Source organism: Myodes glareolus, chromosome 4 (assembly GCF_982192425.1).
Source record: "Myodes glareolus chromosome 4, mMyoGla1.1, whole genome shotgun sequence".
Taxonomy (NCBI): domain Eukaryota; kingdom Metazoa; phylum Chordata; class Mammalia; order Rodentia; family Cricetidae; genus Myodes; species Myodes glareolus.
Genome location: NC_142029.1, coordinates 77,867,140 through 77,881,930, shown reverse-complemented (window position 1 = coordinate 77,881,930; position 14,791 = coordinate 77,867,140). Strand labels below are relative to the sequence as shown.

Below are 14,791 nucleotides of genomic sequence, written 5' to 3'. Positions count from 1 at the left end.
TTCTTGAGACAGAGTCTCACTCTGTAGCTTGGGTAATCTTGAACTCACTAAGCAGCCAAGGCTGGTCTTGAACTTGCAACAATCCTCCTGATTAATCAGTCTCATAAGTGAAGGAATTACAAGCACAAACCACCTTGCCTGGCTCTTCAGGATTAAATCTAATTAAGCATAATGACTTCTGTTAAGGTTTTATTTTTGCAGAATTTTCATCCTTGGATACTGGACAAGTAGTAAATATTCACTCGTAAGAGAAAGTATCAACTGGCACACATGTTACGGCTCTTGCTAGGAACTGCCAAGAATCCATTCTTTCCTGGAGAAGCTGAGGAGAAAACTCTCCAGATCCCAGCACCTTCTAGAGCTAACACACCTCCACAAGTCTGTGTCACGAACCCTACTTTAGTTCAAGCCAAATTCTCCTTCTGTAATTGCGTTGGACAGTTCCACAGGCCACAATTTTGCCTCAAAATATAAGAGAGGGGAGTAAACCAAATGAAGCAATACTGACAATTATGCTACAATGCTGTTTACTACTTCCTGCCTAACTGAATGAATTATTAACTATCCTACCTGGGTATTAGTTACCCATGTGTTAACCACTTCCAACCCATCAAAAAACAAGAATCCCATATAAATAAATAAAAATTATATTTTAAAAATGTAAAAGCAAAAGCAGAATTTACAACTGAGAACAATAAATACTGTAATAGGGAAAATATTCTAAATGGCATACCATAGGAGTTAATCACTTTTACCCTCCGAAAATATGGAGGCATTGCGTTCTCCCTACTCAGGTACAGGTAGGCTTCAACAGAAAGAGAGAAACTTGATCACACTGAAATATCAGAAGCAGCACAAACCTTTACATGAGTAACTCAAATTCAGTTTTAGCAAAGAACTTTATCAAAACATGAAGACTCACTGATTCACATCAACTGGTGAGAGACAGATTCAAGTTCCGTTCAGTGTGGGATTACCTAACTTGTAATTCGAACCTCTTTGCCTAAAAGTTCAGTCCTACTTTAGTGGCTTTGTCACTGGCAGAACAAGCAAAAATATACACCTTACCTCTTGTCCATACTTCACCGAATGATCGGAAGGAAGCAGCGCAATGTCACCTTCCACCATGGCCCCTTCCAAGCATTCGTCTAAGTTGCGATAACCGTTTACCTGGAGAGGATACTGGCCGAAGGTCTCGTTGTTACAAAAGGGCTTTCCTAGGCAAAGAAGGGGAATATTAAAGCGTCACCACACCATTTCAAGTCTACTTCTTTGGCTCCACTGAGACAGTACCTTCTATAATTCAGCAATCTCCTGAAAACTGGTTAGAAAAAACTTAAGCCAGGGCGGTAAACTCCAGTCAACCCAGGCATGAACAACAATGAGCAACCACTGATTCTGCAAAAAGTAAAGCCACCCAATGTACCCCCGTCCCCAGTCAAAGACCCTCCTAAAGAGAGTCTTGGCTGGACTGGAATAAGACTGCAGAAGATTCAACCACTTTACAAACAAGAAGACGATTTCAAATGTTAAGTATGTAAGCTGGGAATGTAAGCGGCAAATTTCAGACTGGGGGAACTAGGGAATTATTACAAACAAATCAGTTTCTTAATAAAAATGTATTTCAATATGGACACAGTGGCAATTGAAAGGCTGAGTATTGAGGCTTCAAGGCCATCCTGAACTACAAAGCAAGTCTCTGCCTCAAAGAAACATAACACAAAATATTTCAAGCAAAAGAAAAGGGGGTAGGTGTGGATGGATCTGGAGAGATGGTTCAGTGGTTAAGAGTACTCACTGATCTCCCAAAGGTCCTGAGTTCATTTCCCAGCATCCACAAGCAGCTCGTCATTGTCTGATGCCATGTACATGCAGATAAAGCACCCATATACATAAAATACATAAAAAAGGGTGAAATGGAGCGCAGATTCATGTATGCCAACTAGTCATACATGAATCACGCATGATGGCTGAAGATGTAGTTGAGTGGGTATCTCTGACTCAATATAGTTAGTCCTGGGTTGCATTCTCAGAGGGAGGGGATTTCAATATTGATTAAAACAAACAGAGGCTAAGAGAGTTCCAAGTCAGTCTTTGTTCCTTTGTGTCAGGGGACGGGGAATAGGGAGGGGAGGATTTACTAACCTATGTAGGCACAGGAGGAATCAAGTTGACTTGGGGTTCTTCCTCAATCAGTGGAGTCTCACAAAAAAATAAGTATGACTGTGTTGGCTAGTTTTATGTCAACTTGACTCAAGCTAGAGTTATCAGAAAGGAAGGAACCTAAATTGAGGAAATGTCTCTGTAAGATCCAGCCGTACAAAATTTTCTTAATTAGTGATTGATGAGGGAAAGGGGCTTAGCCCATTTCAGATGATGCCATCCTTATACTGGTTGGTGGTCCTAGGTTCTCTAAGAAAGCAGGCAGGGGCTGGAGAGATGGTTCAGTAGTTAAGAGCACTGGTATCTCTCCCAGAGGTCCTGATTTTAATTCCCAGCAACCATAGCTGTTCACAGTCATCTATAATGTGATCTGATGCCCTCTTCTGGTGTGCAAGGTTTACATGCAGATAGAGCACCGCATAGATAAAAATAAATAAGTCTTTTTTAAAAAGATATTTTACTTTATGCGCACTGGTGTTTTGCCATGGGTGTTGGGTCCTCTGAAACTGGAGTTAAAGACAGGTATGAGCTGCCATGTGGGTGCTGGGAACTGAACCTGGGTCCTCTGGAAAAGCAGTCAGTGCTCTTGACTGCTGAGCCATCTCTACAGCCCCCAAATAAATAAATCTAAAGCAAGCAAGCAAGCAAGCAAGAAACAGGCAGGCTAAGCAAGCCACGAGGAACAAGCCAGTAAGCAGCTATTCCTCCACAGTTTCTGCATCAACTCCTGCCTCCAGGTTTTAGCCCAGCTTGAGCTCCTGTCCTGACTTCCTTCAGTGATGGACAGCCAACAAAGAAGTGTAATGCCAAATAAACCCTTTCCTCTCCACTTTTCACAGCAACTGTAACCTTAACTAAGACAAGGACTTTTTATTTTTCTAAGATTTATTTATTGTTGGGTGGTAGTGACACACGCCTTTAATTCCAGCACTTGGGATGCAGAGACAGTGGATCCTGTGAGTTCAAGGCCAGTCTGGTCTACAAAAGTTAGTTCCAGGACAACTGAACTATAGAAAAACCATGGCTCGAAAAACAAAACAAACAGATGATTGATTTATTCACTAACTAATCTATTAAGCATACAGTGTTCCGCCTGCATACATGCCTGTTTGACAGAAGAGGTCACCTGGTCTCATTACAGATGGTCATTGCCAGGAACTGAACTCAGGACCTCTGGAAGAGCAGAGCCTGTGCTCTTAATCTCTGAGTCACCTTTCCAGCCCGACATTTTAAAATTACATATATAAACTGAGAATTTGAGTAATAACTAGCTATTTGACATTTCAAACTTCCTCCCAGTTTGTGCACCATTCAATTTGTAGGCTTAGACCTTAATGAATGAAGCACATCACTGGAGGTGGCCTTGTGGAGTTTAGTCTCACCTTATTCCCAGTTTGCTTTTTCTGCTTCAAGCCTGCAGCTAAAAATATTATCTCTCAGTTTCCTGTTCCTTCACCATGCCTGGTGATTGCTGCCTCACCTTCCCACCATGATGGGCACTGGTCCTTGTGGAACAGTAGCCAAAATTAAACTCCATAATTTGTTTTTTTTCATGGTATTTTATCACAACGGAGAACTAATGTAGAACTTGGACCAGAGAGTTGCCAACTTGTTGGCTTGTTGTTTTTCGGAGGAATATGGAAGAAAAAAAGTGTTGAATGTTATAGGCAGAGCTTAAAGGACTGTTCTAGTAGGAGCCTAGAAGACAATAGTGCTGAGGGAGAGCAATGAGGACTATGGAGGCCTGGCTCGAGAGGCTTCAGAGGGAAGCCAGGACTGGCAGTACCCTGAGAGGAAACCAAGACTAACAATGCCTTGAGGTCCTCCTGTGATATTCTGGCATAGAATCTAGGCTGCCTTCTGCCCTTGTTCTGGGAACTTGCCCACGGCAAAATTAAAAAGTAATGGAATGATTTCTTTGGCAGAGGAAATTTCAAGACTGCAAAATGTTAAATTTATGGCATGCTTATTGTTAATGCTTGCATAGATCTACTGTCAAAAAGAACAAGCAGGGTAAGAAGAAAAACAAAATGTATAGTTTGGAGAGTTATAGCCAAGGCACATGCTGAGAGAAAGGCTTTAATTGTTAGATCACCAGCCTTTAAAGAGAGGCCTGCTCTGTGCTAGAACAAAGGGAAGGCAAAACTTTGCCCAGCAAGCTTCCAACTTGTAACAGAGAGCTCCCAGAAAGCAGCAAGAACAAAAGCTGCTGCTAAGGTGATTCAAGGAGGCAAGGATCCATCCCAAGCCATTAGCTGAACTAGGCAATATCTGTCGTCCAAGTGGTGCTGACTTGAGAGACATAAAGCCCTATAAAGCTGAAGTCCTAGACACCAGACATTGAACTATAAGATTTAGGATTTGTCCTGATGAGTTTTGGTCTTGCTTTGATTCAGTATTTTCTCACTATGCCCCCATTCCTCCCTTTTGGTAAGAGAACATATATTCTGTACCACTATATGTTGAAAGTATGTAATCTATTCTTTGATTTTATAAGGGGTTACAATTAGAGATTCTTTTGAGTGTCAGAAGAAGAGACCTTAGGCTTTTAAATAGTGTTGAAGACTATGAAAGACCACAGAAGATTTTTGAAGTTAGACTAAATTCATTTTGCATTATGATATGGCAATGAGCCCTTGGGGTCCAGGGAGCAGAATATAGTTTGAATGAAAAATATCTCCCACAGGTTAAGGCATTTGGACACTTGGTCTCCAGTTAGTAGTGCTGTTTGGGGAGACTGAAGAGGTAGCCTTGTTAAAGGAAGTATGTCGCTAGAGGTTGACTCTAAGAGTTCATAGCCTTTTCCCTGCTTCCAGTTTGCTTTGGCTGTTTCATACTTGCAGTTAAAGATATAATCTCTTAGCTTCCTGCTGCTATGCTGTCCCCACTATTATGGATGCTAATCCTCTAGAACCATAAGCCAGAACAGAGTAATGCTAATCCATGGAGTACTAGGCTATATTTCTAATATTATCAAGAGCCATGGATATAGCAATAAGAATGTAGCATGAATTCTGGGTTCAAGTCCCAGTACCAAAAATAAACACAAACAATACATTTAAAAAATAGCCCCAGCGGTGATGCATGCTGGTAATCACATGGGAGGCTGATGCAGGAGGACTGGTGAGAATTTGAAGTCTCACCCTAGGCTACATGCAAATTTTAGGCTAGCCTACATGATGTGTGAGATTTTGTCTCAAGAAACAAAAAACAACAATCAAAAAACCCTCACGTGCCCTTAACAAACGACACCAAAACATCAAATACTAAAAATGCATAAAACGAGAGAGAAGAGCATATAGGGGCTATACAGAGAACAGCTGTCTGTGGGCTCACAAGCTGTTGAATTCACAGAGGTTTTGATATCATTCTATTTGTACTAAGTCAAAATCCTAAAACAGAAAAAAGTAAGTAGCATCCCTGCCATCAACACAGATGTCACAAAATTTAATATAACAGTCTAGGACAAAGACTGTACCCACTGTACAGATGAGACTAAGGATGCTGGAGCTCACAGACTATGTGTCCATAGTCACAGAGAGAAAAGCCAGAGTCAGTGTCAGTCCAGGATTTGTTGGACTTTTAAGGCTTCCATGTCTGCCTGAAAGTACACAGCAGTGAGGACCAATAACAGCTAAGAACCAACACACAGGACAGACTTTACCTTCTCGAACCCCTTCTGTCAGGAAAGTACCATAGAACAGCTGCACCATGGGATTTTCAGGCTTATTCCTGGGATTGCTGCTATTTTAAAAGAGAGATAGACAATTCTGTGTCAGCTGGATCAAATACATTCTGATAGAAAAAAAAAAACCCAAGTGCATTCAAAACCAACAGTAATCCATTTCATTAACCATAGACTGCCACATGGCATTTAAGGAAGCAAGGACTGACTTAGTTCAGCACAGACACTGACTGAAACGAAGATACCCGGCATTGTGCTGGAGATGCAAAGTGTGAACCCTGACCTCGGGAATATTAGTCTTTAGGATGTTAGGGAGTCACACACGGTGACAAGTGTATTCATATGTATGTGTGTGTACACATTTGTTACAGATACCTATGTCTGTTGACATGTAGATACAAGGTAGAGAATAGCAGAACAGTAAGAATGGACCGCCCCCCAAGAGTTTTACAAATAAAGTTTTCTCAGTGGCACAACAGAATTAGAATGCAAATTTTCTTTTCCTAAAGCCTGTTTAACATTGTAGTTAACTCTGTAAGTTCCCAGTTACAAACTATCTCATGGTACTTTACTTTCCAACCTCAGATTTAAACCTACTTAGAAAAGCAGGTTCCTGGCAGCCACAATAGGATGATACATGCATGTCCTTGTGGCCCTGGCTGGGGTGATTGATCCCTATCCTCCATGAATGCTAAACAGATGCCACAGGTGAGTGACATCAAATATAATGGTTTCATATCATATACCACATCCACATCTAGGACTCATTTACCAGTTTTTAATCACACCTTACAACCAAGCAGTTAGTTGGGGCTTATTCTTTCACAAGAGAAAAAAAAAAGGCTGCTGGTTAAGGAGACAATCTAGCTCTCTAAAGGGAAAGCTAAAACAGGGCTACACAATGAGGAATAGCCCAGTGGCCACCAAGAGGTTTGGCAAACACCAATTTCTACTTGAGAAGAGTGACTTCCCCCACCATAATTCTCAGTGGTAACTGTGAGTCGGAAGGATGTGCAGACAAACCCTCAACACTCACTTAACATTAACAGCTAGCTGGAACGCATCCTCCAGCCAATCCAGGAGCTTGTGTGTGAATTCACTCACATCTTGCTATAAGAGAGGCACAAATTGCAGTAAGTTAGATGCAATACTGTACTCAGGGAAACAAAGGTTTGCCCTTAAGCCCACAATTAAAGATTCTACTCCTATGACATAATCTCCTTTTTGGGAGCCAAACTTGCATAGACATAGGAACAGGGGAGCCAGCAACTAGAGACAAAATGCAGGGCATTAATGAGATCTGACTGTGCTAGGCCAGGAAGGAAGTGGAGCTCTGCAGAGCTGGCCACAACTCTGTGCAACAGAAACACAAACACCATCTCCAATTAGACATTTTTAAAAAGGTCCAAAGAACAGACTAGAGTCCACTAGAATTCTATAAGAACTGATGGGGAAAGGCAACTTTACAAACTGTTTTGACAATGCTGGTTAGCTCTGTAATGGAGAGCAGGTTTAACACTGTATGCAGAAAGAAGCTGGTGTAACAGCAACAGCTTTGAGTTTAGTGGCAGGCGGAGAAAGGAAAGATCGCTCAGAAAAGCTGCTGAATTTAGGTGGTTTGAAAAAGAGGATTTCTATCCTGGAATGATGTTGCAAGCCTGTAATCCCACATTCAGGAGGCTGAGGCTGTAGGATGAGAAGTTCAAAGTTCAAAGTCCACCTGGGTTTAATATTGAGATCTGTCTAAAAATCCAAACCAAATTAAGATTTCTACCTGGGTCACCAGATAAAGGACTTGACTTTTCTCAATTATCCTTTGCTACGGCTCACTGAAATACTTTTCAAATTCCTTACTGCTTCAACAGCCTCTGTTAACTCTATTTTTTTTTTAAATCCTCTTGGTTATTGGAGACATCTTGCTAAGTAGCCCTAGATGGCTTGGAGTTCACTGTGTAGACCAAGTTAGCTGCCAATGTGCAGTAATCTCCTCCTGCCTTTGATGCCTGTGTATGGGGTTTAAGGCATGAGCTATCATGCCGGGTGAGGCTGCTACACTGTCTACTATCACGTCTTCCTCCTTTGGTAGTACAAGCACCTTGTATAATTCTCATTCGTGCACATGGACTACCAGAACCCCGTGTTACCTCTCACTCATGCATACAAACACATAGCATGTACTCTCTCTCACTACACCTTCTGAGAGTTAAATAAAGGGTAAATGAAGGTACTCAGCATCCTGTCCAGCTTTGTTCAGAGCTTGTCACACAATAACAATGAAAACAGCAGTATCACATTAACAAAGGTGATTTCATATTCTCAATCCTGAAATAAAACAAGAGAACAAACAAAGCCCCCAAGTACCTGCTGCTCCTCTGATGACCGGAAGGCTCCCTTCAGCAGATCCAGGGCTGCAGAAGGATCTACAAATTTTCGATTTGATCCCAACAGTAGAGCAAATAAATACTGAAGCTCTTGCATAAACATGATATTTCTCTTTTCCTATAAAAAACACAGTCACTTATAAGATCTTATTTAGAAAGTTTGAACAGATAAAGAGAAAAGTTATCAATAACCATTCTCTAATTCACATTTACCAAGCTCTATAATCGGTCAGAATAACCTGGCAAATAGGGACCAGATAAAAACATCAAGGTGTTACTCTAGAACAAAGAGTAAGAAGCCAGGGGCCAGGGGCCATGCTATGGAGAAGACAGATGCTCTCTTATTGGAGCTGCCCACGACCAAAAGAGAATGCACTACAGCACGGTGACAAGAAGGATGCAGTCAGAGTGCACACTGAAGTCTCTAAGAAGGTCCAGGCTTCTTCCTCAGGATGCTCTGCATCCCTTGACCTCAGCAACCACTGGCAGAAGAGAGGACACCACCTGAATCACAGAGGTTCTGAGTGTCCCCAAGCAGCACAGCACTCAGGTCAGAATGGTGTCTCACTGCTGTTGAGACTGCTTTCCTAATTTTATTCCTACTTAACTGGATACCTTCATAAGCCCCTACTTCTCATCCAAAAGAGGGAGGAGAGTGCCTAACAACGAAACAAGTATCAGCACAAGCCAAAGCCCATCACAGCACATCTGACCCAGCAACATACAAACTTTGCCTCCGTGCCAACTTACAGTGTGACTTCGACAGTTTTCAAGTATGTTCTGTGGTAGACTATAGCTAAGAACAAGTCTTCGGAACTCAGGCAACTGAAAGAGAGACTGAGAGAAAGAAAGTCATTCTCAGCCACTTTCATTTTTTTAAAAAAGATTTATTTATTAATTATGTATACAGTATTCTGTCTGCATGTCTGCTGCAGGACAGAAGAGGGCACCAGATCTCTCATTACAGATGGCTGTGAGCCACCATGTGGTTACTGGGAATTGAACTCAGGACCTCTGGAAGAGCAGTCAGTGCTCTTAACCCCTGAGCCAATTCTCCAGCCCTTCTCAGCCACTTTCAAAACAATTACAGTTTTGTTTTGATTACTGTGTTTGTTTTTAATTATCTAACAGGGCCTTATTAGATAATTTAGGCTGACCTTACCCTATATAGCCAAGGATGGTCTTAAACTCCTGATCGTCTTGCCTCAGCCTTCTGACTGTTAGGACTAGATAATTATATAGTAATTATATGTAATTATATTCTGCACTATAATTATAGGTGCAGATTTCAAAGTCAGGCATGGTAGTTCAGCATATAACCCCAATGCTCAGGAAGCTGAGGAAAAAGGAATACAGTGAGTTCAAGGCCATCCTGGTATACAAGGCAAATTTCAGGCCAATCATTACACAGTGAAATCAATCCTGTCTCTAAATAAATTAACATTTTCTTTCATTTTTATAGTATCATAACTGTCAACCTAGAAATTCTTCTCATAAGAAAATGATTATACACAAAAATAATAAGCATTAATTCTTTAAGTAAAAAACAAAACAAAGAAAACCTAAAAAGAGGAATAAACAATACTAGATTAATACATATAAACATTAGTAATAGAAAATTTAGAAAATTATGTATCATTAAAATGATACTATAGGTGGGCAGTGGTAGCACATGCCCTTAATCCCAGCACTCAGGAGACAGAGAGAGGAGGATCTCTGTGAGTTCCAGGCCAGGCTGGTCCACATCTCGAGTTCTAGAACAGTTAGATCTGTTACAGAGAAACCCTGTCTCAAAAGCCAAAAACAAAAAGAAAGGAAAGGAAAGGAAAGGAAAAGAAAAACAAAAAAATAATCCCCAAAACCAGATATTGTAGAAGCTGGAGTTAAGAGCACTTGAAGTTAAGAGCACTTGCTGCTCCCGCAAAGAATTGGAGTTTGGTTCTTGGCACCCGGAAAGGATGTCTCATAACCGCCTGTAACTACAGCTACAGAGAATATAACACTCTCTTTCTGGTTCCTTGAGCATCATATGCACAAGGTATGCATATGCAGACACATACACACACACAAAATTTTAAATGATGTAGAAATACATCCATAATTTACCTACTAAGCAGTAGGAAAACTGACACAAATATGTGCATCAACACGAACAATCTCAGAAATATACTCTTTGTGTGAGACAGAAGCTGGGCATGGAAACTTGGGCCTATAATCTCAGCATCCAGGACTCTCAATCAGAAGGCCTGCCTCATGATCAAAGCTAGCTACAATGAGTTTCAGGACCAGTCTGGGCTGCTTAGCAAAATTCTGCCTCAGTCAATCAATGTAGCTAGAAGTATTCTCCACCCCATTGGTCCCTCTGGATCAGTTTTCTCTGTCTGCCTGTTTCCAAAGCCTCCTATGAAATACTTACTCTGAGGCCTATTATCAGTTATAATTGTTTGGCAATGTCTTCTTACTGGCGAGCTCTAACTCCTAAGTCCTAAGTCAACCCATTTCTATTAATCTGTGTATTGCCACAAGGCTGTGACTTACTAGTGTGGCACTAAGTGGCATCTCCCTGACTCCACCTATTCTTCATTTCTGTTCAGATTCCTGCCTGGTTTTACTCTGCTAAGCCATTAGCCAAAACAGCTTCATTCAATAACCAATAAAAACAAATACACAAAGACATCCCACATCATCTCCCCTTTTTGTTACAGAGGTATATAGTTCCATTTGTTAAATTAAGAAAATAAAACAAATACCTTGTTTAAGGTATATACATGTATGTCTAGCTCTGTGGGGGCAGAGGTGATGGCAGACAGGACTCAACAGCACAAGGATTTTATAATATTATAAAAAAGACCTGCACATGTGTTGTGTGTCCCAGTGCACACTCAGGGGCCATTAAAAGTATTAGATGTCCTTATCCATCATCCTCTACATATTCTCCAGACTCAGGGGCTCTCCTGGAACCTTGCATGGTTTCTAAGCTCAGCTGGAAGTCAGCCCCATGATCTCCTATCTCCACCCACTTGAAGCTGGGGTTATAGGCATGTGCTAGATGTCTTGTCTGGTCTGTTACAAGGAATCCAAAGTCTGGTGCTCATAACTGTACAGTGTATTTAACTGCTGAGTCCCTGTAATACTCACTTATTATCTGAGTTGTAAGCACAGCAGTTTTATTCTGTCCTGTGTGTGTGTGTGTGTGTGTGTGTGTGTGTGTGTGTATGTTCATTTTAAAAGGGATCAATATGTAGTTCAGGCTAGTCTCAGATTCTTGAGCCTTTTGCTTTAACTTCCTAAGTCCTGGAACCGCAGGTGTGTACCCATACACGGCTCTCAGTTACCCACCTTAAACCTCAAACTGGCCCTCTATTCTTTCATTTCGTACCTTAGTAACCCAAAGGTCAGGGCCAGACTGTGGTCTTTCCAACTTTAGAATGTTTACATAAATGCTGTCAGATGAATGCCCCTAATTCCAAAGTCCGAAACACTCAAGTTTTGGGGATTTTGAATATGGTATCCTATTGTCAACTAGTTTTCCTATAACCTTCAAAAACTATTCCAAAATCTATCTGTTCTTTCACCAACTTTTCAAAAAAAAAAAGTGGCTGAAAGCAGTGCATAAAGAAAACATAAGCTTGTTCAGTATCTCTTACACAAGTAAAGGTTAAGGGCATCATGAATTCAATGTGTGTCTGTCTCCACACATACATAAGACAGATGTAGGAAGTAACTGACTGCTGACAGAGTCCTAGTTCTACCTTCCTACATCTTTTAACTTTTTCCCTATTTTTTTATGACAGGGTCTCACAGGTCTTGAAATGCACTACGAAGCCCAGGCTGGACTTAGACTTGCAGCAATCTTCTTGCCCCAGCTTCCAAAGTGCTGATAACAGATTTGTGCCACCTTGCCTGCTTTGCTCCCTACTACATACACTTTGCTTTTCATTTCTTTCTATTTTATGTGCATTGGTGTAAAGGTGTCAGATCCCCTGCAACTGGATCTTCAGACAGTTGTGAGCTGCCATGTGGGTGCTGGGAATTGAACCCAGGTCCTCTGGAAGAGCAGTCAGTGCTCTTAACCACTGAGCCATTTCTCCAACCCCCTTTACTTTTCATTTCAGTATGTATTTACTGGAAGCAGCACACACATCAAATGTGTGAAAGTCAGAGGATTAACTTGCAAGAGTCAGCTCTCCCCAACACCTACCCCTATTCTCCATTCTTATCCAGTCAGTACTAGCAGCTTTGCTCTCTCACATGGGTTATATATTTTCTAGCTTTTACTCACAAATGTTCTGTATGTAACTATATGACCCAAACCCTAGTCACCTTCACGTCCCTCCTTACTGGTCAAGCCATCACTGACTGACCAACAGAAGCAGCAGCCCCTTCTCCCACCCTCCCCCACAATGTCTTTGTAGCATTTATCACTACCTGATTCTGTTGACTGACCACTCCACTGTTTTAAAGTAGACTCCAGGAGAATATGGGCTTTGTTTTAGTCACTGTTGTTTCCTGGGTCCTAATCAGAGTCAGGCACAGAGTAAACCAAGTGTACTTTGAAGTGTTTTGGCTTTTGAGCAGTAGGCTGGATGCCACTGAACCATTTAATAAACACGCCTGCAGTAAGGGAGAGGGAACGACACCGGCCACATGAAGCTTATGATGCCTGGGAAATACTTTTTTTTTTAAAGTGTATTTTGTTTTATATGCATTAGTGTCTTGTTTGCATATAATATATGTGTACCACATGTATGCCCGATGCCCATGGAGTTTAGAAGAGGCACTGCATCCCCTGCAACTGGAGTTAGGGAAGGCTATGAGTCACCATGAAAGTACTGGAAACCAAACCCAAGGTCCTCTGCAAGACTAACAAGTGCTCAGAACTCCAGTCCTGGAAAATACTTCTTGATAGCACTTCTCTCTAAGGAAAGCCACCCACCTGCTTGGCTTTACTTTGACTCTTTTCTGAACTAGAAATGCATACAGTTAACTCCCATGTAATGTCTCATATAAGTGTAAAGCATAAGCATCTTGAATTCAGCACAGCTACAGCCTTACTGGCAACTTCTGGCACACACAAATTATTCCTCTTGGGATACTCCAGATGGACCTTGCAATCTTTCTCATTTCTCTCTTGCAGGTATCATTCATCAAGTCCTATAGATTTCATCCACTCCAAGAGTGTTTTCACAGAGTTGAGGATGTGGCTCGGTGATAAAGAGTTCTTGTTTAGCACACAAAACACCCTGGAGTAGATGGGTGGATGTGTGTGTACTTATACTGAATTCACGCATATAGTCTGCATAGTGGTACATTCCTATAATAGTGGTGCATGCCTATAATCTCAGCACTTGGGAGGAATAGGCAAAAGAATCACAAATTTGAGGCCAGCCTGAGTTACATAATGAAAAAGAGTATTTTTACTTCTCTCTTTCCAGGATACCTTATCTGCCATGCCTCTACTTCAGGCTACCCTGAACAGTATTCATTGTTGACCCTAAACACTTAATATATTTATATTTCAGTACTTCCCAGTTTAGACATCATAAATTCTCAATCCAAAATATACAAAAGTAACTATAGTGTGTCCTTACATGCACATGCTGAGTAGAGATCAGATAACTTGCAGGAGTTAGTTCATTTCTCCCACCAAGTGAGGCCTTGATCAAACTCATGTCTCTGGGCTTACAGCAAGTGTCTCTACCCAGTGAACTATCTAGCTAGTCTTGTTTTAACTTTCAGAAGTCAACTTCACATCTTTCATTTTAGCTAATTAAGAATATCCAGAAGAAAGCAGCTGTCTCTTAAAGACACCATACCTGAATAACAGCACTGAACCAGCATGTGTTGCCAACATTTTTCAGCCCAACTGGCCAATCATCCACTCTCCTCCAGTTATTGGGATTGTGGTTTTCTCCCCAAACTTCACAACGTTTTCGCTTTGAGCGCTTAGTTTCTGCAGAGTTTGCCTCATGCATTCTGTAGCATGCCAACACCACATACCAAAAGAAAAAGAAAAGCAGTTTAAAGAATTATTTACTATACACAGGACACTGGCAATTTTGCACAGATGATCCAAATATCAGAATAACCATTGGCTACATAACAGTTCTACAGCTATACTGTAAGTGAAAATTGTGGTTTAAACACATTTAAGCCCTTCCATAACAGATACTATTTCTAGTAAGATCCACAATGAAAATGAGTTGAAATTCAAGGCTATTCACATCTACCACATTAAAGGTTTTCACTCAACCACGCTATCCTATCAAAGGGCTTGTCAGTGAAAGGGGGAAAGGAAAAGAGGCACTATGTAAAAGCTAGGAGCCTCCAAACTGCCTCGCACAAAATCCTCTAGTCTATGTTTCTCTAAAAGAGAAACTCAAGAGGTGTTAGGAGACAAGTCCAGAAATCAAAAGAAGCCACAGCTGGAAGTGGATGTCTGTGAACTACACAAGTACAGTATTAGTACCAATTCTAACATCATACCCTCTGCTCACCTGAGACAACAGTATAGCCCTCAGCCTGTCAGAGGCTATATTAATCAGGTACTTAGGCTAGGTTG

At 41.2% G+C, this 14,791-nt stretch overlaps 1 protein-coding gene across 12 annotated transcripts in view; it reads right to left on the bottom strand.

Moving 5' to 3' along the window:
• Window positions 1-14,791, bottom strand: part of Usp28 (ubiquitin specific peptidase 28) — a 60,367-nt gene that overhangs the window by 24,743 nt on the left and 20,833 nt on the right. For 8 of the 12 annotated variants that reach the window (XM_087905621.1, XM_087905623.1, XM_087905624.1 and 5 more), the window contains 6 exons: window positions 14,046-14,205; window positions 8,980-9,066; window positions 8,210-8,347; window positions 6,885-6,958; window positions 5,828-5,907; window positions 1,069-1,217 (listed from right to left, as the gene is read on the bottom strand). In XM_087905621.1, the coding sequence (XP_087761747.1) occupies window positions 1,069-1,217; window positions 5,828-5,907; window positions 6,885-6,958; window positions 8,210-8,347; window positions 8,980-9,066; window positions 14,046-14,205 (688 nt within the window). The remainder of the gene's footprint in view (window positions 1-1,068; window positions 1,218-5,827; window positions 5,908-6,884; window positions 6,959-8,209; window positions 8,348-8,979; window positions 9,067-14,045; window positions 14,206-14,791) is intronic. The other 4 variants (XM_087905620.1, XM_087905627.1, XM_087905629.1 and 1 more) reach the window with 1 other exon arrangement.